We start from the raw sequence: 21,394 nt of genomic DNA, 5'->3' as shown, positions 1-21,394 counted from the left end.
ACTGAGCCATATCCCCAGCCCCCTGAATACAAGAGTCTAAGACAGCTAGGAAGCTATTTGGAGGAGAGACACTTAGGTCCAATACCTCACTTGGTCCATGAAAATCAATTCCAGTGGCTTAAAGATTTAAATATGAAAATAAAACCATGAAAAAGAGAACATGGGATTTCCCCCTCCTGTGTTTAGAATCTCTAAGTGGGAAGGGGCTAAGTATAACACAAAACACTGAGGCCATGAAAGACAAGATTGATACAGTTGACTACATTAAAAAATCTGCATGTTGAGCTGCCGATGGTATGAGGCCCTCTTCTTTTCCCCCTCCCTCCTCTCCACTTCTCTCCTCCCTCTGCCCCTCCCAGTACTGGGTGTGAACTCAGATCCTTGTGCTTGCTAGACAGGTGCTCTACCACTTGAGCAACACCCCCGGCTCCTTTTGTTTTAGGACTTTTTTCTAATAGGGTTTCACATTTGTGCATGGACCAGCCTGGACCACAGTCCTCCTATTTTAGCTGGGACAACAGGCAAACCCCACCATGCCCAGCCTTTTATTGGTTGAGATGGGGTTCTCAACCCCAGGCTGTGATCCTCCCCACCTCTGTCTCCTGAGCAGCTAGGATTACAGGCATGAGCCACCACACCCAGCTTAGGGTATCTTTTTTTCCACATGTTAAATTTGCAAAAATCCCAAAGTTGGATGGCACACTGTGTGTTAAATGTGTAAGAAAATGGACCCATCACCTATCTGGTGTGTAATGTGAGTGTGAATTGGTACACACTCAAAGGGTACTTTGCAGATCGGCAATATATATAAAAATTAAATGCACTTTATGGAGGTTTGAAGCAAATTCTTATTATCAAAGTGTCAGTGTAGATGATGGAGCCTGGGCTTGACTTGAAATCCCATGCTATTTGAACGGTCCCAAACCTGGAGGACCATGAGGCCAGAGCAGCCTCAATCAGATATCAAACAAACCCTTAATAAATACTTGTGAATGCAGGTAATACCTTTAATTTTTTAATGACTTTACTTTATTTAGAGCAGTTTTACCATGATAGAAAAATTGAGAGGCAGTTACAGAGCTATGTCCCCAGCATGCACAGCCTCTCCCATTACCTACGTCCCCCACCAGCAAGGCACAATTGTTATTGTTATGAACCTGCATTGACACCAAGTCCACAGTTTACATTAGGGCCCACTCTTGGTGTTGTTCACGGGTGTTCTGTAGGCTTGGACAAATGTGTCATGACTGTTACAGTATCATACAGAGTGATTTCATTACCCTAAAAGTCCCCATGCTTCTGCCTATTCATCCCTCAACACCTTTAATTTTTATGATAAACTAAAAGAATGCCATTTATTGCTCATGTCTTATGCATGAGGAACTGTGGCTCAGAGAGGTGAAATTTCTTGCCCATGATCACCCAGCTGCTAGGTGGCAAAGCCAGGCTCAACACCAGAACCAGCTTCTATCCCTAAAGAACCGCAGCCTCCAGTGGCTACCTCTGCCCTGTTTATGCTGCCATCTGGAGTCCCAAAGGCTCCATGGGAGGAGAGGCATGTATTACATGATTCTGGTCCTCATAATGTGTTGCTCAAATGTGTTAATGGTGTATCCTGATGCCGGCCTCTGCAGGTAAAAAGGGTGCCAGCTACACACAGGAAAACATTTACAAAGCAGAACGTGAAGCAGTAAAGGCTGAATGGAAGGATGTTAAAATCTTCTGAAATAAAGTCATTTATTCTCAATAAAATTCTCCAGATTTTCCCAGCTTCTAAGATAGAAAATACTGACCCCAAGTGGTGACAAGTGGAACTCCCATGCCCAGGAATTTACCAAGCATTTGGAAAGGAAGCTCTGTGTGACCCACTCAGGAAGACTTTATCATAGATTTCAGGTCAACGGAATTGTCAATGGCACCACTGACAGATTCATTTTGTAGAAATTTTCAAATGTGTATGTCATGGATTTTTTCCAAGAAATTGGTATTTCTGCTTTGCCACAAGATTCCAAGACCAGGCTAAGAAAACCCTTGTTCACACTGCCTTGGTCCTCAGCATGCGAGTGTGTGAGCACACACTGTGGATGATGGGTGCATGTGTGTCCACACAACACTCATGAGTTAGGACACAAAATCACTTTTCTTACCTGAGATGTACAGAGGAAATGTGAGCTTCCTTATTTTGTCTACAGAAGAACTAATGTTCTTTCTTCTTATCGAAAAAGATAGTTTAGTCCTATCTGGTCATTTCAATAATTTTCCATTAGGTGACTCCATTTTTCTGCTTGGATGGCTTCAAAAAATGTAACATCTTTTCAAATTTCTGTCCCCTTCTCCAAGATGGCACTTGGATATTTGGGAGAAGTGGCTGTCTGACCTTGTGGCATGGGGTAAAGCCTGGCATGGTGGCCATTGAAGTGGACCTAGCACTCAAAAGAGAAGGTGATACTTTCTTTTCGCCACCTGATACTTGCGGAGTGCTAGGTGGTGCAAGTTTTAGCTGTCCAGAATACTGTCAAGAATGGACCACCATAGTAATTTGCTTTAGTAAATCCAAATATCAAAGGGGAGTAGGGGAGTCTATGCCTTATCATTTTAGCTTTATAGAAAGGAAAACAAAGAGAATCACTCATCTCAGCTATACTCAACAAAATATTCCAAACTAGTGATTTCTCAAATTTGGTAGCGGCAGATGTTAACTATGGACACAGATGTCCAGTCACACCTCCACCCTCTGACATTCCAGTTCCCTTAGTCTGAGAGGGGGCTGCTCACTGTTAGACGCTCAGGTAGTTCCATGTGTAGCCAGGGTTGTGAACCAAAAGTCCAAGTAATAAATTTATGTAATAATATGTGCATGTACTAAGCACATATTATGTGTTTTGGGTTTCTACTCATTTCTATAGACGGAATGTCCATTTTCCCCTACCAAAATAGCTCACATGTTGAAGCCTTAATCCTCAATGTGATGGTACTTGGAGGTGAGGACTTTGAGAACTAATTAGGTCATGAAGGTGGAGCCCTCAGGAATGGGGTTAGTGCCCTTATAAGAAAAGACAGGAGAAAGGTGATAGCCCCTTCTGCCATTTGAGGATACTGCAAGAAGTTGTCTGCAAACTAGGAGGAGAGCCCTCACCAGGGACAGAGGCCACTGGCACCTTGCTCTTGGATTTCCTAGTCTTCATAATTGTAAGAAATAAATTTTGTTTGTTTAAGCCACCAGTCGATGGCATTTTTATTATAGTACCCTAAACTGATGAAGGCACCGTGGCAGCTCAGGAGATTCCAACAGATGGAATTTGTGTGGTTGTTCTTTCAGAGCCTCCAGCCTGTTCTTGATTCATCTTCTCCCCCTGTTCTTCCTTCCTGTGTGGGGGCAAACCCTTCCTTTGGTGGAAGCTCTCTGCTGGACCCTCCCCTCTCCTGCCTTTTCTAGTGGAGTGGTGGCTGATTAGTAGCATGGAGTTTACTTCCTCAGACATGAAGTAACCTTTTACCAGAGGAGAAGAAAGCTCCTCTGCTCCACAGAAACTTACAGTTTCTATTAGTTAAAACATTTTTGGCTAAATATAATAACAATATTTAGCATACAACCATAAACAAAATTATGTCTCCACAATTTAAAAACACTGAATATGATGTTTTTCTTATTTTTAGAAAGTAAACAATTACTCACAAACCTTTATTTATAATTTTACTGTTTTAAAAGTGAGTCCCTGTTCATTCCCCTTTCCTGAATTATTGTCTTTGAGAAACATTTAAAATAAATTTTTCAAATTTGTTGCATTAAGAACTGAGCTTGGGGACTGGATGCATGGCTCACATGGTAGAACGTTTGCCTAGTAAACACAACGCCCTGAGTTCAAACTCCAGTGCGGCCAAAGAGGAACGGAAAGTTGAGTTTGGCACAATATTCACAATGTAAGATTGTTTCTGCAAGGCCGTTGAACCCCTTTTTCTTCCCAGGTGGTGATAAAAGGCTTTCACTTCCTGGCAAGGAATAAGAAAGGGTTTTGGCTGCCTCCTCAGTAAAACCAGCTTTAGAGAAATGGTTTGGCACAAGCTCTTCTGGGCATGAGGTGCGTTATGAACAGAATTCTCATTGGTCTTTCTGAATGGAAGCAGAATTGTGTTCTTAAGTATAAGAGGACTGTCGTCAATGTGTAAGGACCAGTACTAAGCCTCAAAGGCATAAAAAGAAGGTTACCACAGAAGTGGGAAGATAAGCCACACTTGTCTACTTGCAGAAAAGTAGGTAGGGGCAGAAGGCAATTAGAGTATAAAAGGTGTGTTCTGCAGGTAACTTTCCTGGAAGCTGATCCTGAGATGGGGATGTGTGCAGAAGTCTATCGGTGCCACCTTTGGGATCAATGACTGTGGGCAGTGAAGGACAAGGATTGGGCAGAGGGAAGTGTGGAACCTCAATACCATCACAACACAGGCTGCAGCCAATCTAACATGGATGCTAGAGCTTGGTGGCTCTTCAGAGTACCCACTCACTGAAACAGGATTGGCTGGCCTCAGAACCTCTCCCAAGCACTGACCAATAATTGATGCAGGCTGTCCCCAGGGAAAGTCCTGACCTAGGCAAAGTGGCAAGGTGTTGTTCCTCTGACATTACTGTCCTGAGGGTGGCTCTGGGCAGGACACCACAGCATCCACTAGAGTGACCTTGATGATGACTGCCTGCATCAGGGAAGACAGCCATTGCTAAGGGACTTGGGATCCCAGGGGTTCTGAAGCATGTTATCATCAGCATCCGTTCGTGCTTCATTTCACTCCAACCTAAGATTATCTCAAATCCCTAGACATGCAAATACTACCACAGCACAAAATTCCCCCATAAAACACAGTAAAAAAATAACTGAAATATTCAACAAACTCTTTTCAAACTAAAAAGGTCAAACACATTTCGAGTTTGGTTTGATTCCACATATTGTCCAGTTTGGGCTATGACACTATTGTTTTTCAGTTCATTCTCTAAGAATTGTGGAGTTCTTCAGAGACAGGCCTTGACGACAGGCTGAGCTGCTTGTCATTGACTGGGGGGAGAGGCTGTCAGTCATGGCCTGGGGAAGACCCCCTGGCTCTCCTGCTACTTCTGCAGCTTTATCTGCGGCTCATTCCTCTTTCAGAGCACCAGGTCTACTTACAACCTACTTAAAAATTTACCTTAAAGTTCTCTCTTCCTGATTTGCCTCCTTAGTCTGGGGAATTTGTCCCCTGCTCCCCATTCCTGCTGCCCTTAGTTTCTTTCAGATCTTTTCTTAAGTGTTACCTCCACAGTAAGCCTTCTCAGATCAACTCAGTTAAAATTGCCACCCCAAGTCATCATGGTACCCTCCTCCCCTTTATTTCTTTCCACAGCACTTTTACCATTTGGCCTGCCCTGGTTTATTTAATAATTTTATTTATTGTCTGTTTCCTTCTAATGGAATGTGAACGTCATGTCTGGGAATTGTCTGTTTTATGCAGTCTGTGTTCCTGTTGTTTGGAAGAGCACCTGAAACCTAGTGGGCACATAGTAAACATTTGTCAAATGAATGAATGACTCAAGTTTCAGCTTCCAGCAGCTCTGCCTGGCCATTGGCAGCAGTGTCCCAACTGGAATTACAGCTTTGGGTCTCCACATCTCCAAGAGCATGGTGCTGCCAACCTGCACATTAAATATCCTCCAGGACCATCTAAAAAGTAAGGCCATGGTCAAGGTCAGAACACTTCCTAAAGTGGGACCATTCTTACTGGTAGTTTATTGTATCATTGCTATGATATTAGTCTATCATTAGTACTACCTTAGTCTACCAGTAGTAGTAGTACTTTACTATTTCATCAACTTCTCAACTACTGAAGGTGGGAGCTAAAGAATCAAGCTGAATTCTCTAGGTTATCAGTAGTGAAGTGGTCAAGTGGCTGACCTCAGTGGCGTGTCAGAGCCAGCTGGCGCCAGCTGACAAGTGCCAACGTAAGGTTGGAACTTTGTGGGCTACTTCTTAATGTTCACACGCACCCCAGTGCCTCCCACTCCAACCCTGTGCTGATTTCTGTCAATCCAGAATCCAGAGCGGAGAGAGATGGGCTTCACCAGTTACCTGAGGAACATTGAGAGGATCTGGGGACAGAGGTGAAGGGGCAGTGTGGGGAGAGATAATGAGCACTTCTGTTTTAGGTATTTGAGGTAAGGTTTTTGAGTGGACTGTGAATAAGCCTAGTGCTCAGACAGAGGAATGGACCCCAGGTAAAGGTGCAGAAATAGTGGGGTAGATGGGGGACTTCCCCCAGAGATGCAGGGGTCATGGCTGATGGCCTCTCCACCAATCAATGACTGACAACTCGGCCTGTCATCTCACTTTAGGTTCTGTTTCCATTGCCTTCCACCATCCAGGTTCATATCTTATGCTTATTGTCCCCTAATTGCTTCCCTTTTCTCTCCCTCTCCAACTCACCCCACTCATTCCTGCCTGATTAATTTCCCTAAGGCAAAACATTTGCTCAAACACCTTCAATAGCTCTCAATTCCGTGAAAATGAAATCTGAACTCTCCTATTTAAACTTTTTCTGGAGACAGATATCTGTACTTTCTCACCAACATGTCTGATACTTATGCTGTAAGGCTGCCATTTTGTGCATGGCTGGAATTTAATATATGTTTGAATAAAGACTAGAAGTCATCAAGAAGCTGCTGTTTTCATCAACATCCTTGTTTTAGCCATCATTTCTCACTTTGTGCATGAAGGTGAAACCCCGAGTTATAACTGAATTACAGAATTTTCTTATACTTCTTAGGCACCCAGAACAGACAGCTACAGATTGCTTCCTAGTGGTAGGAAGCAAAACTTTCAAGATTTTTGTCATTCAAGAAACTAAGTTGAGGGTGATGGTTCATGCCTGTAACCCCAGCATTTGGAGGCAGAGGCAGAAGGATTGTGAGTTGAGTTAAGGACAGCCTGGGCTGCATAGCAATAACCTGTCTTAAAAAGCAAGGAAAGAGGGAGGCAAGGAGGGAGGGAGAGGGAGAGAAAGAGAGAGACAGAGAGAGACAGAAAGACAGAAAGAAGGAAAGAGAAAGGAAGGAAGGAGGGAAACATGGAAGAAAGAAAGAAAGAAAGAAAGAAAGAAAGAAAGAAAGAAAGGAAGGAAGGAAGGAAGAAAGAAAGAAAGAAAGAAAGGAAGGAAGAAAGAAAAAGAAAAAGAAAGAGAGAAAGAAAGGCATACAGGTTTATAGGTTTTCCTGGCAGGGCAGTTTTAAACTCCAGAAGACACCTGCTGCCAATAACCAAACACAGCTGTTCAGGCAACAGAGGAAACTGGTGCTCCGTAAAAAACCAAACCAAAACAAGACCCTGCCACACAGTTGGGCAAAGTTCCCAGACCAACAGCTTGAAATAAATAGATCTTGCGAGGTATTTGATATGAAAGAAAATAAAACTGCCGGAAACAGAAGTCTTGTCTCTTAAACTGCCTTCTTCCAGTGGGTGCAGAGAACAGCAGCAGGGCTCCCGAGGATAAAAATAATGCTTTTGAGAAGAAGAGACCCACTTCTCACTGACCAGGGAAACCTGAAGGCCTCTGGCTACTTTCCTTCTACAGTTGAGATCTCAGAGGGATCACATGGTCACCAACTGTTACCCCTAAGGGGTAACATTAAACTCAGAGCAGTGCCTGCATGGCAACAATGGGTTTTAGCCAGTGACCAGTTATGTTTTTTCCCCATAGCTGTCACCCCCAACCAGGCAGAGCATTGGTCATGTCCACCAGCACCCCGTGGGAGATGAGGTGAACAGAACTGTGAGTTGGCCCCCATAGTGGGTCAGGTGGATAGTTTTTGTGGGTTTTTGTTGTTGTTTGTTTTGCTTTTTGTGGTATTGGGGATTGAACCCAGGGCCTCATGCATGCTGGGTAAGCTGCTCTACCACATGAGCCATGCCCCCAGCCCTTTTGATTGTACTTTTGTTTTTAATATGGAGTCTCGCTACCTTTTACCCCGGCTGACCTCCACTCAGGATTCTCCCACCTCTTCTTCCCAAGTAACTGGGATTACAAACATGTGCCACTATGCCTGGCTTTTTCACAGTGTCTTACTCATGAGATAAAATGCTATGACGTTGGCACTGTGATTGTCATTTTACAAATCAGAAGCTAAGAAGCCCACTAGTGAAGGAAGTTGGCCAAGAACACATACCTTCCAAGTGGCAGCACCGCCAATACTCCTTAGTGTGTCCAGCAGGGTGCTATAAGTGTCACACAAAACAAATACACAAAATACAAGCAAGTTGGGATAAAGCAACTCGGCTTAAGCAAAGTTAATCAGGTTTATTTACAACAAGACTTTGGAATACCTTCAATGGTGTGACCCACATTGCATGGAGTTTGTCTGGATTCCCTAAACTTAATCACACAAAACTTAACCTTTTTTTCTTTTTTTGACACAGGATCTCTCTATTTATAGCCTAGGCTGGCTTTGAACTCATTATGTAGCCCAGGCTATCCTTGAACTAGAGATCCTCCATTTCAGCCTCCAGAATGCTTGGCTTATATGCATGTGCCACCATGTCCACCTGCAGAACTTTTTGTATGGCCTGCAACATGCCATGGGACTAGCATTATATATGCACACTGGAGTTTTATGCAGCCATAAAGCAGAATGAAATTATGTTGTTTGCAGGTAAATGGATGGAATTGGAGAACATGTTAGCAAAGTAAGCCAAGCTCAAAAAGTCAAAGGTCACATGTTTTCTCTCATATGTGGAGCCCTTTTAAGAGCCACAAGCAGTTCTGAGCACTTGTGTCCAATACTCTTTGAAGTGCTTATTTGGCCTTCCTAACTATCTGTGAGATAAGAATCATTACCACCTCTGTTGAACAGATAAGAGAATTGATGCACAGACAGGCTTGCTAACTCACCCAAGGTCACAGGACTCATAATGCCAGGTGTTGAATTCAAGATGTTTGGTTCCTTAGCACCTGTTTTCTACTTGCTCATATTGACGAGACATTTAGTTGGGAACGTATGAGGTAGAGAAGCAGTCATGGCAGAAGATTCCTGTCCTAGCTGCCCAAACAGGGTAAAAATCTAATAATAGCAACTTACATTTGGAATCTAATGTGCTCTGTGAGCATTTTCTGGTGCTTATCTCACTAGCTCTGTTATAGGTGCTGAGGATTCAGCTGTGAATACAGCAAGATTTATAATGCAGTGTAAGGTACATACAGGAATAGGCCATCACAGCACACAATGGCATGTCCTCTTATGTGCAAGGAGGCACACAAGCCTGTGGAAATAAGAAGGGCCACCTGACCAGACTCAGAAAGCCTCTGATACTTTGTGCAAAACTTTCCCCTCCCTATGATGCTTGGGAGAAGGAAAAGTTGGTATGGAAGTATCTCAGAAAGACAAGACCTTCTCATCCACATGACTCTGGGAAGGCTCAGGAATGGCCTGACCACAGCACCATGTGGGCAGCTTCTCTTTAGAAGGTGGAGGGCTCCAGGGCCTCTATCCGATCTGCCCCAAGCTCAGTGCACACCCCTCTGACTGGGAGTCCCCACAACCACCAGCGAGCACTTTGCTTGATCCTGAGCATGCAGGACAAGTTATGCTCCCCCAAATCCCATATACGCTCTTGAATTTCCCAGCTCTGCTGCAGTTAGGTGGGACCACAAGACTACTTCTGGCCAATGGTCTATGAGCAGCAGTAATATGTATCATTTCTGAGACAAAGTGAGACCCTCCCCCCCAACACAGTGTTCTTTCTCTTGCTACATGACTAAAGTAGCTTCATGGTCCATATGCTGTAGGGTACAAACATGTGAAGCCTCCATCAGCCTGAGACTGAAAGAGAAGTAAACTTTTGATGTGTTAAGCCAACACTAAGGATATAGGGCCAACTGACTAGATCAAGGAGTCCCTCAACATCTGATGCAAATAACTCCACAAATGATGGTGTAGGAGGAAGAAATAATTACTGTCATTATCAGTAATACCAGTGAGGATAATAAGAACAACTGACCTTTGCAGAGCATAATTTTCAAGGCATTTCATGAGCATGATTAATTTAATTCCTGAAATGACAATGAGACTTCAGAGTCCTCAGACCCATTTTAGGGTGGTGAATAAGGGGTTTTACACCTCCCTTCAACAAGCTGTGACAATGTGTCTTAGTCTACTTTCTGTTGCTAATAGCAAAATACTTGAAATTGGGTAGCTTATAAGGAAAGAGATTTATTTTGGATCTTGTTTCTGAAGGTTGGGAAGTCTAAGAGCGTGGGGTAAGGGCCCCGTGCTGCTTCAATCCATGGTAGGTGGGTGTAGAAGAGACAAAGCATGAAGAGGTCTTCACTTTATAACAGCTCATCCGCAGTTAATGAATCCAGATCCACAGAGTGAGAGCTCACTCCATGAGAAAGGCCAGTCCCTCTAACTGGCCTAATCACCCCTTAAAGGTAATACCTCCCAACATTGCAACAAGTGCCATATTTAAACTTCAGCAAAATGGCTTCACCCGTTATCACTGTGGGTCACATGGTGCCTTTGGAAACGACTTTCTGAGGCAGAAAAAATAGAATTAGAAGTCACAAGTTCTACCCCAATATCTATTTCAGTTAGTTATCTAAGCCAGGTGGAATTACTAAGCCCCTTACTTTCCTTAGTACAAAAATCCCATTTCAGTGGTGCTTTTCCTGGTGGTTTTTCATTACATGAAATATTATGGGGTTTGTCCCTCAACATTGCACATATCAGAAACCATGTTCAAGTGCTATTTAGCTTACTTAACATACTCTTACTGCCTTTGAATCATAGCTTTTCACTCGGGTAACAAGGTGTAAACACAAGGTAATCTTTTTTGAAAAGCAATTTGTTATTATGGTTGCACATATAATTCATGTAAAACAATAGCCAGACATGGTGGCATATACCTGTAGACCCAGCTACTCAAAAGGCTAAGGTGGGAGGATCCCCTGAGCCCAAGATTTCCAGATCTGGGCAATACAGTGAGACCCTATCTCAAAAAGACAAAAGAAAAGGAGAAATAAAGAATTAAAGAAAGAAAAGGAAGGAAGGAAGGAAAGAAGAAAGAAAGCAATAAATAAAAGGAGGAACCTCTTGGTATCCACATCTTCATGTCTTTAATAAAAAATGCAAACGTTGGGTTGAGGGATTTGAATACTTTCAATGTTTTTTTACACTTATCAAATTACTCTTTTAGAAAAAGCATGTCTCTTTTGTAGCAATGTAGGAGAGTCCTCGATTTCTGCACCTCCATTTGCATGGCACATTGTGTCAGTTTAGGATTCAGGTATTTCAAAGGAGAGAATTTAATGTAGGGGATTGGTTTAATGGTCATTGCAGTACTGAACAAAACAAAAAGAGGACACTGAGATAACTCAGGGTAGCTTCAGAAAGCGCCTCCTAGGGCTGGGGCAACAAAAGATGGAGCTGGTATTATTGAAAACTGGGTTCCTGTGGGGCACAGTCCCACCTCCAGCCTTATGGAGCCCATCAGAGATAGACGTAGCTCTGACAGATAACAGCCTACTAACCAGATAGGCATCAATCACATAAGCAAGTTTTATTGATAATCTTTATCAATATCTTTTTTGGAGTTACTAGAGTTTGAATTTGTGGCCTTAAGCTTGTTGGGCTCTACTACTTGAGCCATGCCTCCATCCCTTTTTGCTTTAAGTTGTTTTTCAGATAAGGTCTCAATTTTTTGCCTGGGCTGGCTTTGAACTGCAAACCTCCTAATCTCTGCCTCCCTTGTAGATGGAGTTACAGGCATGACCCATAGCACCCAGCCTTGCTGATAATCTTGTCAATACAAATGACTCAAAGCAAATTGAATATAACATTGGTTAATGGTATGATGATTAATAGTTTTATAAAACATAGGTCTAATTTCAGATTGAACCAGAATGGCTTTAAAAACAAAGCTGACATTTATTTAAGGTGCTTCCACTGTGGCAAGCTCTCTGCCCAGCAAGGTAGATGGACTACCTCAGTCTCCCTTCTACAGAGGGAAAGTCTGAGGCTCAAATAAGTGAGGCATACCTGGTGAAGTCCACAGCTTCAAAGCAGTAGAGATGGAATCTTCCTGGCCAGTCTGACTTCAAAGCCTGTGCCCTCAGTCACATCTCTGTACTACTTCCCACTCCCCCACCCTTGCTGTTTAGGTGGCCTACCTTCCCATAAGTGGCTGGACCCTGGGAATGAACACAACCACAGACTCTGGGTAGAGTCTTTTGCTAAGACTGTATTCTATCATGACACTCAGCACTCCAGTAACCAAACACCTAACAGTGAGGTCAAAAGGGGTCACTTAACCCCAAATGGTGATCTCCAGGAAGTACTCATAGCATCCTGGAATCTCAAGGCTGCATTAAAAGCCCTTCCAGGTGTTTGAATCCCTTCTGAAACATTTCAATTAGCAGTTGATCAGAAAAGTGAGAACACTTTTCACAATCTCTACCATACCACCAGACAAAGCAGCTTTCTCTCTATTTTTCTGGCTATAGTTACTGAACAGTTCTTACTGGCAGAACACTGAAGCCCATTACTCTACAACTTCTGCCTGAAGATTTTTGATTTTGTAACTGATCAACACAAAGAGCTTGGTAGATGCTTGTAGGCTGCTGTCATGTGACTCCTCCTCTGGTGTGGTGGTTACAGGTAGCAAAAGTACCAAATAATATGTCACAGTGGGTGGGCAGAGCTCATATTTGTTATTGAGGAAAACATGTATAGAGGAGGTCTCCTTGGTGGTTAAGAGCACAGGTTTTAAAGTCAGACAAAATCTGGCTCAATCATTTCTTAGTTGAGACCATTTATTAATTCAGGTTGTTTGGACAAACAAGAGTGGCAGTGCCTTCCTGACAGTGTCATTGTGAGGACCCAATCATCAAAGGCTTGCAGGTGCTTGCCTTGGCCCCATGGTAGGTGTTTAGGGAATAAGATCTCTAAAATGTGTTGGTGAAAGACACAAATTTCATTTTGCATAGAAAGTTGTGAAAATATCTGTATGGAAGTCATTCCTATCTAAAGGTCTTCCCAGCTCATCCCAAAGATTTGGGGTTTTTGGTTGTTTTTAAGGTAGAGTCTTACTATATAGCCCAGGCAGGCCTTAAACTCATGATCCCCCTATCTCAGCTTCCTGAGTGCTGGGCTTTCAGGTGTGCACCACCATACTGGGCCCAAAGATCTATCTAAAATATATCTTGCTTTCTGCACAAACAGTCCGCTGAAAAAAACTAAGCTATATCACATTTGGAGTCAAGAGAACTGAATTCATAAAAAAGTAATAATTCTGAGTGAAAAAAAGGTGACACAAGAATGAGAAATGTAGCATTGCTATTTATGTAAACTCAGTACAACCACAGGCAACATGTAACAACCCACACAAAATACAGATATGATTACGTGCAAGAGGAAGATAATGCAAGAAGGCTGGGAGCTAAAAAGAGATCAATAAATAAAGGCCACTGAAGGGCCTCAACACAGAGAGAAATAAGTAATATGCAAACTGTAATGCTTCTCTACCTTCCTCCCAAGCTTATTATGCTGAGGAGCTGATGAGATTACGCATATGAAAACAAGTTAACTTACTATTTTCATTAAGATCTCCATATTGGAAGAAGAATCTGAACAGAGATAGAAATTCCTTTAGCAGGAAGCTGTTGCCAGGGCAGTGCCCATGAAGCCTTGCCCTGGCTTCAGAGTCTGCTGGTGAAATGACATCAGAGCCCTATGCACAGGGGTGGCAGGCTCCCCTCGCTTCTAAAGACACCACTCTATGGTATAGCTAGGGGCAGAGCAGACTCTTCCCATGGATCCCCTGCAAACAGTCCATTTGGGCCCTCGGAAGAAGAGACCCAGGCAGACGAGTGCCTTGGTAGCCTCCACTCCTCATGACATCAGATTTCAAGGCTTGGTCCTCTTCATTTTGGAGAAGAAAATGGGAACCACCCGCAGAGCCTTCCTCACGGAGCTGGCGCGCAAGAAGGGATTCAGGGTGGAAAATGAGCTCAGGTAGGACAGTGCTGGGTCACTTTGTGAACAAGCAGGGGCCTTGAGGACAGCCTCTTTGGAACCCAAGGAACCTGTGTTTTCTCCCAAATGTGGAAGAATTGCTGTTCCCACTGGAAGAGCAGCAGATCTGAAATCAAAGAACAAATTTGAATCAATTTGTTAAGGGAAAAGAGATAAGAGGTATGTCTTGAGGGGGGGTGGTGGAGGAAGAATGTAATTATATTGAAACTAGTTGGCACCAAAAGATAAGGTAAAAAAAATTCTCTTTTGCTTTTCACTTTTATGAGATGAGTTATTTATGAATGATAAACAGAAACTAGTCAGAAAATTTCATGCTGAAACTACTTAATTTCAATCTTGGCCAAATTGAATAAACTACCAATAAGTTCAATAAAAAAATGTCAGCTACTTTGGAACAGAAAGGATGGTTTGGTTGCTTGGTTCTTACTTAAACACTTGGCTGTGCTAAAGAGGCCAGTGTCTGTGATGGGCTAGGTTGAATGACTAGCTGGCTCACCACAGACATCCAAATGTGGCCTTGATCATGGTTTTTCAAAGAGCTGGCCAAGTGGGGTTCAAAGAGTGATGATGGTTAAAGATTCAAGGACAGCTTGTTCAGGGGAGACAGATACCACACCAGTGTGATGTGGTCAGAGTTCAGTCAAGGAGGCAGTCAAAGCCACCATTTGGGTTTCCTAGCCTGGTTTACTCACTAATCTGCTCACTTTGAACAACTGTTATACTTGCTGTTTTTCTAATTGCTACATAAGCTCTTCACTCATCTCAAATGATAAAGAAAAAAAGAGAACAAAACAAAAAGTCCAGAACAATTTGTCTAAGAACCTTGGCATAAACAATTTCTCCAGATAGAGCTGCCAAGGGTCTGCTGGGGACAGAGTAGAGACCTATGCAATTCATGAGTTCTCACTATACAAGGAGTAGACTGATCACAGTTTTGTCAGAATAATGATAAGAATTTTATTCGACATTTTGAGTTTAAAAGTCTTTGATTTTACAAATAAAACTGTCAAGTATTTCCTGATGATAAAATGTCAGCTTCAAATATTGGGGAGACATAATTCAAAAGTCAATAATCAGCTATATTAGATTTCACAACACAAAACTTCATAACATATTGACTTTACATTTGCTAAAATGTCCTTATCAGAAATTCCTGAGTTTCCTATGATCTCTCTCCCATCTAATTTCTCTTTACATGGTCGATTTCCTTTTTTCTCTTTCTGCCTTTTTTTTTCTTTTTAAATCCTTCCCACCACCTTCAATCTCATTTCCTAACATCCTTTCCATGAAATCCTAAATTTCGTCTAATTGCTAAGTCTACCTAATCTTACAGACTTACAAAGTACTGTACTTAGGAGGGGAAAACATTACATAGGTAAGTTGGCCAGAAGCCACAAAATTTTTTTAAAGAAAAAAGAAAAACAAAAAAACAGAAGTGAAAAACCTTAGCAAATATGGAGCTACTTTCCATGGTAAAGACATTTGGCAAGGGCCAGCCAGGAAAGGGAAAGGCAGCCCATCAAGATAACCACTTACAGGAAAGGCTCTCTGTTGAATCATCGAAGCCCCAGTATTGACTTAATAACACAGCAGCAATGGAAAGGTACCTGGCCGCTGAGGCAGGTACTCAGGGAGAGGATGGAGGCAAGTTTCTTCTGTTGGCAGAAAAGCTGAAAAGGCAGCTCTGTACCCTAGATGCATGCCACCAGAGACCAAGCCCAGCTGCTCAGGTGACAGAGGAAATGGGTTCTTGGCAAGCCAACTGCTGCTGGGTGTGTGGTGGGGGCAAAGTTCCCAGGCTGGCAGCTCAGAAGACATGTGAAACACACGTGTGCTGTATGGAGCAAAAACAAACCACAGGAAGCAGAAGTCCTAACTCTCAGAATTTCCATCCTAGATACATAGGCTTTAACTGGAACTATATAGGCTTTAATCATTGTAGGGACAAATGTCTAGGTAAGAAATCTAGAGACCTCAAATTCTGGCTCTGATCCCTCCCAGCTGTGCAGTTTGGGGAAATGTACTTCTTTCCTCCGTGATCTTGGTTTCCTGATAAATGGTCTATCTGATGGGATTGCTAAATGGGAGAATGGGTGTTAATGGGCTTTGATAAATTTAAACAATTGTACAAACGTAAAGTGTGATTATTGTCTTATTAATTAGCTGGATCCATTCACCTATATACCAAACCCCAACGGAGGGCTGTCTGCACAGTATGAACTAGGTCAGATGATAGAAGAAAACAGAACAAAGACAGGAAGGAAACCCATTAAAATGTTATAAGTGGTTATTTGAGGTGGGATGGGGGTAGTGAGGAGAGATTATGGCTGTTTTAACTTTATGTGTTTTCCAAGTTTTTACAATAAGCATATATTTTTAAATGAAAATAAGACAGGATACTTCTCAACAGAGAAGGTAATACCTTCCTTCTTAATACGTAAAATTCAAAAACAGAGGAGCTAAAGAAAAGAAAAAAGAAATGGCATGCCCTGAAATAAAATAAACGGTAGTTTCCAAACTTTCTACCACATTCTTTGGCTGCCAGAAGGATTTAATTTGAGGGGGGAAAGAACCCTGATTCCTGCTTTACATGGGTTCTTTATTATGCCTATTAAAAATGGCATTTCCCAATGTTTCAAACAGTCTGGAGCTAGTTCATCCTCTCCGGCGTGCATGTACCACATTTGGGTGGGGCTTCATTAATATTTAGTGCTATATTGCAAATGACATAGGAAGCTGGTTCTTTTTTTTCTTTGTTTTCCTGTAGGACTAGAGTTTGAACTCAGGGTTTTGTGCTTGTGAAGTATGCACTCTACTGATTAAGCCACAACTCCAGTCCATTTTGCTGTGGTTATTTTGAGATGGGGTCTCCTGAACTACTTACCTGGGCTAGCCTCAAACCTTGATCCTCCAGATCTCAGCTTCTGAAGTAGCTGGGATTACAGGTGTGAGCCATCAGTGCCTGGCTGGTTCTTAAAATATAAATCAGGAGAGGTGTCAAGTACCTTGAAGCATTTTTGCACATTGATGAAGAGGATTCTGAATTAATTCCGTAACTAACATCCTAAATTTCAGAGTAACTTCACTGTCTTTGACACACCTAGGATAAGCAAGAGAAAAATCAGAATCTACTCCTTGACACATTTTTTTGGAGGCATTGGGGTTTGAACTCAGGGCCTTTCGCTTGTTAGGTGGGTGCCCTACCACTTGAGCCATGCCCTCTATGCTTTTTTTTTTTTTTTTGAGATAGGGTCTTAATTTATACAGGGGGCAGCCTGGATCAAGATCCTCCTACTTAAACCACCTGCATAGCCAGGATGACAGATATGCACCACCATGTCCAGCTTTTTTTTGTTGAGATGGGGGTCTCACAAACTTTCTCTGCCTCAAACTGTAATCCTCCAGATCTATACCTCCTGAATAGCTAGGATTACAGGTATGAGCCACCTCACCCAAGTCTCCTTGTCACAATCTTATTTCATCCTGAGTTCTAATACATTAAGCTATTTGTAAAGTCCCACTGTCATCAACTCTCCTCTATAAACACATTTGCTAAGTCTCCCTCTTTTTTACCCAAATCACTGATGTTGAGGCAGAGAAGTTGGGCCAGAAAGGATGGTGCTCCACCTTTATGCCCACCTACCATCCTACACTTGCTAAGGTCCCTTGTTTGAGCAGCTGGAAGCAGATCCTCTATTCTATTCCAGATGACACCATTATCCTGCTGAGACTTCCACAACCTACCTGCAATGGACAGTATCTTTGAGAAAAAGCAAGATACAACATCAAGTTATCACCAACAAAGGGTTTTGTTATTACCCATTCTGTACAGTGTCAGGCTCTGGAGATATAAAAATAGAATACATGAGTTTTGCAAGCAAGAAGTTTATAATCAGATAGAAGAGCTGGGAATTGTGCCTTTGTCATCATGTAGCATTAAAAAAATAGCAAACCATATACTCCAAGCATATACTAGTGTCTGCTTTAAGATGACAACAAACCAAACTAGAATTTGCCTACCCAGCTCTGTACCCCCACCCTTCTTGTATTATTTTGGTTTACTTTAACAAACCTGGCTGCTTGTACTTTCCAGCCATTCACTAGTTGACATTTGAAATGTGACTCTTGCCTCACTCAGTATTCCAGAACTAGGTCCTCTGAAGTCCCTGGAAATCTCATAGTAGTGAAATACATGTTTTTTCCCCTGAATGCTGGCAGACACTATACTTGACCAACTCTAGCACATACAGCTCAAAGCACATCCCTGGGATGGCCCATTTGAAATGCCTTCCTGAGAAGCTCATGACTGCCAAAATGTTGTAGACAAAACCCAGAACAGAACGGGCAGTTGTTTTAGAAAGCTGCAGCTGTAAGTCCTTTCTCTGCCCCACATTCTAACCACTCAGAGCTATCTTCCTTCTTTTTGAAATGCAAAAATTCAAAGAGATAATTTTCACTTCCAGCCTCTGTGGGAGGGTCTCACCCCAGGACACCTTGCTGTAACTCATCTTTGCTTCTCTGCCTGATAAGCACCAATGAATAAATTTAATGAACAAATTCCTTGCATGCCTTTCTCAAGTCCTCTACCATTTTGTGTCCCTAGAACCTGATGAATATTGCAGAGTAGTGGGTATGAACTAAACCCTTTGGTGATGCTGTGGTGTTGCATTTGCTTTCATTGAAAACAATGCTCTCCAATGAGATCCTTGTAGAAAAATTATAGAGGCCTAAGAAGGACAATAGTATCATCTCGATAAGCTCCAATTTAAAAGGCCCATGTGACATAGCACACAGACAGACCCTTCAATATGTCTTTCCTCAGCATACTCCAGTCTTTTAAAAAGTCTTCTGCCTTTTCTTCCCATGAAATTGAATTTGGGTCACACTGGACCCTCTTCCATATAGCAATTGTCATTGCTGAGGAATATCTGTCCTTACTGCTTTAACTAGTGTCCAGCTTTGTGTATCTTTGACAATGTCCTGTTACTTCAAATTTACGGTGTATGAAATCAAAATATTCAGCACCATTGTTTGCAAAATAAACGGAACACCAGATGAAAGAGATCAGTTACTTACTCTAGAAAATATGATGTTGGACTGATTCAATTATCTGCCCCTTTCAGATAGAGCCAGCATCCAAACACAACTTCACTACTGCACCCTGCCTTGCATGCTTTCTCCCAATATCTCTCTGCTTCCAAGACCTAAGCACCCTGGAATGCTCCCTGGAGGAGAGAACTTGCTCCTTACAATGCTGATCTCCATCTAATCCAGTTACCCCTCTCTGACTCCATGAGGGGACTGTGTAGCTCTCATCTATAGAACTTGAACAACTTTCTCACACACTGTAAGCTTCAAGAGGTATTTGCTGAAAGAATGATTTGCCTGGTAGATATGAAACCAGCCCAAGGAACTCATAATTAAAAATATTTTTGGTGGAGTGACTCAAGTGTCTATCACTTGAGCCTGCTAGAAAGCAGGCACTGAATTCAAAACTCAGTACTGTATATATACTTTTTCCCTATAATGCATGAGTAGAAATTTTGTCATTGGTAACTTCATAAAAACTTTATTTTTTTTTATAAATTTAAGAGCATGGAAGGAATATAAACTTTAGTCTTGCTCTGATCCAAATCACTTTCTATTTCAAAATTTGTGGGCTTTAAATAAATGAAAAAATCTTGTGGTCACAATTAAGGTTTGTCAAAGAATCAAGGCAAGATCTTCTTAGTTATAAGTATGACAGAGTTGGAAATAGAACCTGTCTTTACTAGTGTTAGTGAGTGTGGGATAAAACCAAACACAATTGCTACCATTTTTAGGTGTATTCTAAAACATTCTGAAACACGTCAGTTGCTAAGGGAAATTGTCAGGAGAGTTTTCAAACAACAAACAACTCAGTTTTACTGTAAATAACTAAAGTCATTGTTTATAAAATAAGTCCTACTTCAGAATGGCCTCTCCCAGGAAGCAAAACAGTTGTAAAGACAAGCAGCAAAACACGTGAACATCCATGCAGCTAAGACAGACAGACTGGATGGAATGGAGGGTCTGTCTCCAGGCAAGGAAGAATGGCTGCCTCTTTCTTCATTGAGGGTTTTTCTAGTTACATAGAGAGAGGTGGGACCAGCTAGAAGGATAAAGATGGAAAGAGCAAGGAAATTGGTAACACAGAAAAAATTCAGAACTAAGATTTGTGAGTGAATTCCATAATCTGGGGCTTTCGAACATCTAAATTCACATGGCAATTCTTGCAATATGTTAGGGTGCAAATGTTAGGGTACAAATGTTAGGGTACCTTTGAGGCTTGCAGCCCAGTCAGCCTGAAACCGGCCATGGCTAACATGACCCAAGCCACCACTTACTGGAACTAAGGGAGGTGGGACGGTTTCTGGGAACAGGGACTGTTTCTGGTTAATCTTGCTAAAATGGTATGTGAGTCAATGAGTTAAGACACCTGGTGTTTATCAAATTCCTGATAAATAATCTTCAAGTAATCTTGCCCCACCACCAAGATGTGGGTGATATCAGAAATATGTGACCCCAGGGACCATAAAAATTGCTGTGTGACCGTGACTAATGTCTAAAAAAATATAAAAGCAGCCTGAACTTTGTATTCGGGGTCCGTGTTGAAACCCACTGCGTCGGGCGGATACCCGGACCCCAGCTGGCTGGAAATAAACCTCGCTTTTGTGGCTTACATTATTGTGAGTGTCTTTTGTTCCTCTGAGGGGTGGTCAACCTCGGACCCCAACACAATATATAAAAATTTCATGTAAAATTATATTCTTAAGGTGTTTTGATACATAATAAGTATACACATTTGTGGGGTACAGGATAATAATTCAATTCATGTACACAACCATAACAGTCAAATTGAAGTAATGAGTGTTTCCATTTCTTCATACATTTATCGTTTCCTTTGCGTTTGGAGTCTTCAAGCTCCATGAAGTAAGTGGTAGCTTACTGTGAATTATGCTCACCACACTGTACCATAGAGATGAACGTTAGAACTTATTCCTCCTATATGTGTTTCAATAACTGTTTGTCCAGATTCCATTCTAGATGTTCAGTTACAGTGGCAGGAAGCGTAAAATAAGAGGATCATGGTCCATGTTGGCCCAAGAAAAAAAGTAAGGTTCTATCTCTAACCAGAGGGAAAAAAAAGAGCTATAGGCCTAGCAAGTGCAAAGAAACCCTGAGTTTAAATGCCAGTTCCACCAAAAAAACAAAACAAAACAAAAAACTATAAAAACCATGGTTTAAAAATCCTGTGTTGATTTATATCTATATTACTAACTTATATATCAGACCATGGTCAAGCTCACAGGCCTTGGATTAAAAACAGACTTA

At 42.0% G+C, this 21,394-nt stretch overlaps 1 protein-coding gene across 1 annotated transcript in view; it reads left to right on the top strand.

The window, feature by feature from the left end:
- The first annotated feature begins 13,741 nt into the window (after window positions 1-13,741).
- Dntt (DNA nucleotidylexotransferase) overlaps window positions 13,742-21,394 on the top strand; it is a 33,562-nt gene continuing 25,909 nt past the window's right edge. Inside the window, exon 1 of the mRNA XM_074077912.1 lies at window positions 13,742-14,020. Coding sequence (XP_073934013.1) covers window positions 13,818-14,020 — 203 coding nt within the window. The 5' untranslated portion in view covers window positions 13,742-13,817. The remainder of the gene's footprint in view (window positions 14,021-21,394) is intronic.

The sequence above is a fragment of the Castor canadensis genome, chromosome 7 (assembly GCF_047511655.1).
Source record: "Castor canadensis chromosome 7, mCasCan1.hap1v2, whole genome shotgun sequence".
Lineage (NCBI taxonomy): Eukaryota > Metazoa > Chordata > Mammalia > Rodentia > Castoridae > Castor > Castor canadensis.
The sequence above is the reverse complement of the archived record's forward strand: the minus strand, read 5'-3'. Positions and strand labels throughout refer to the sequence as shown.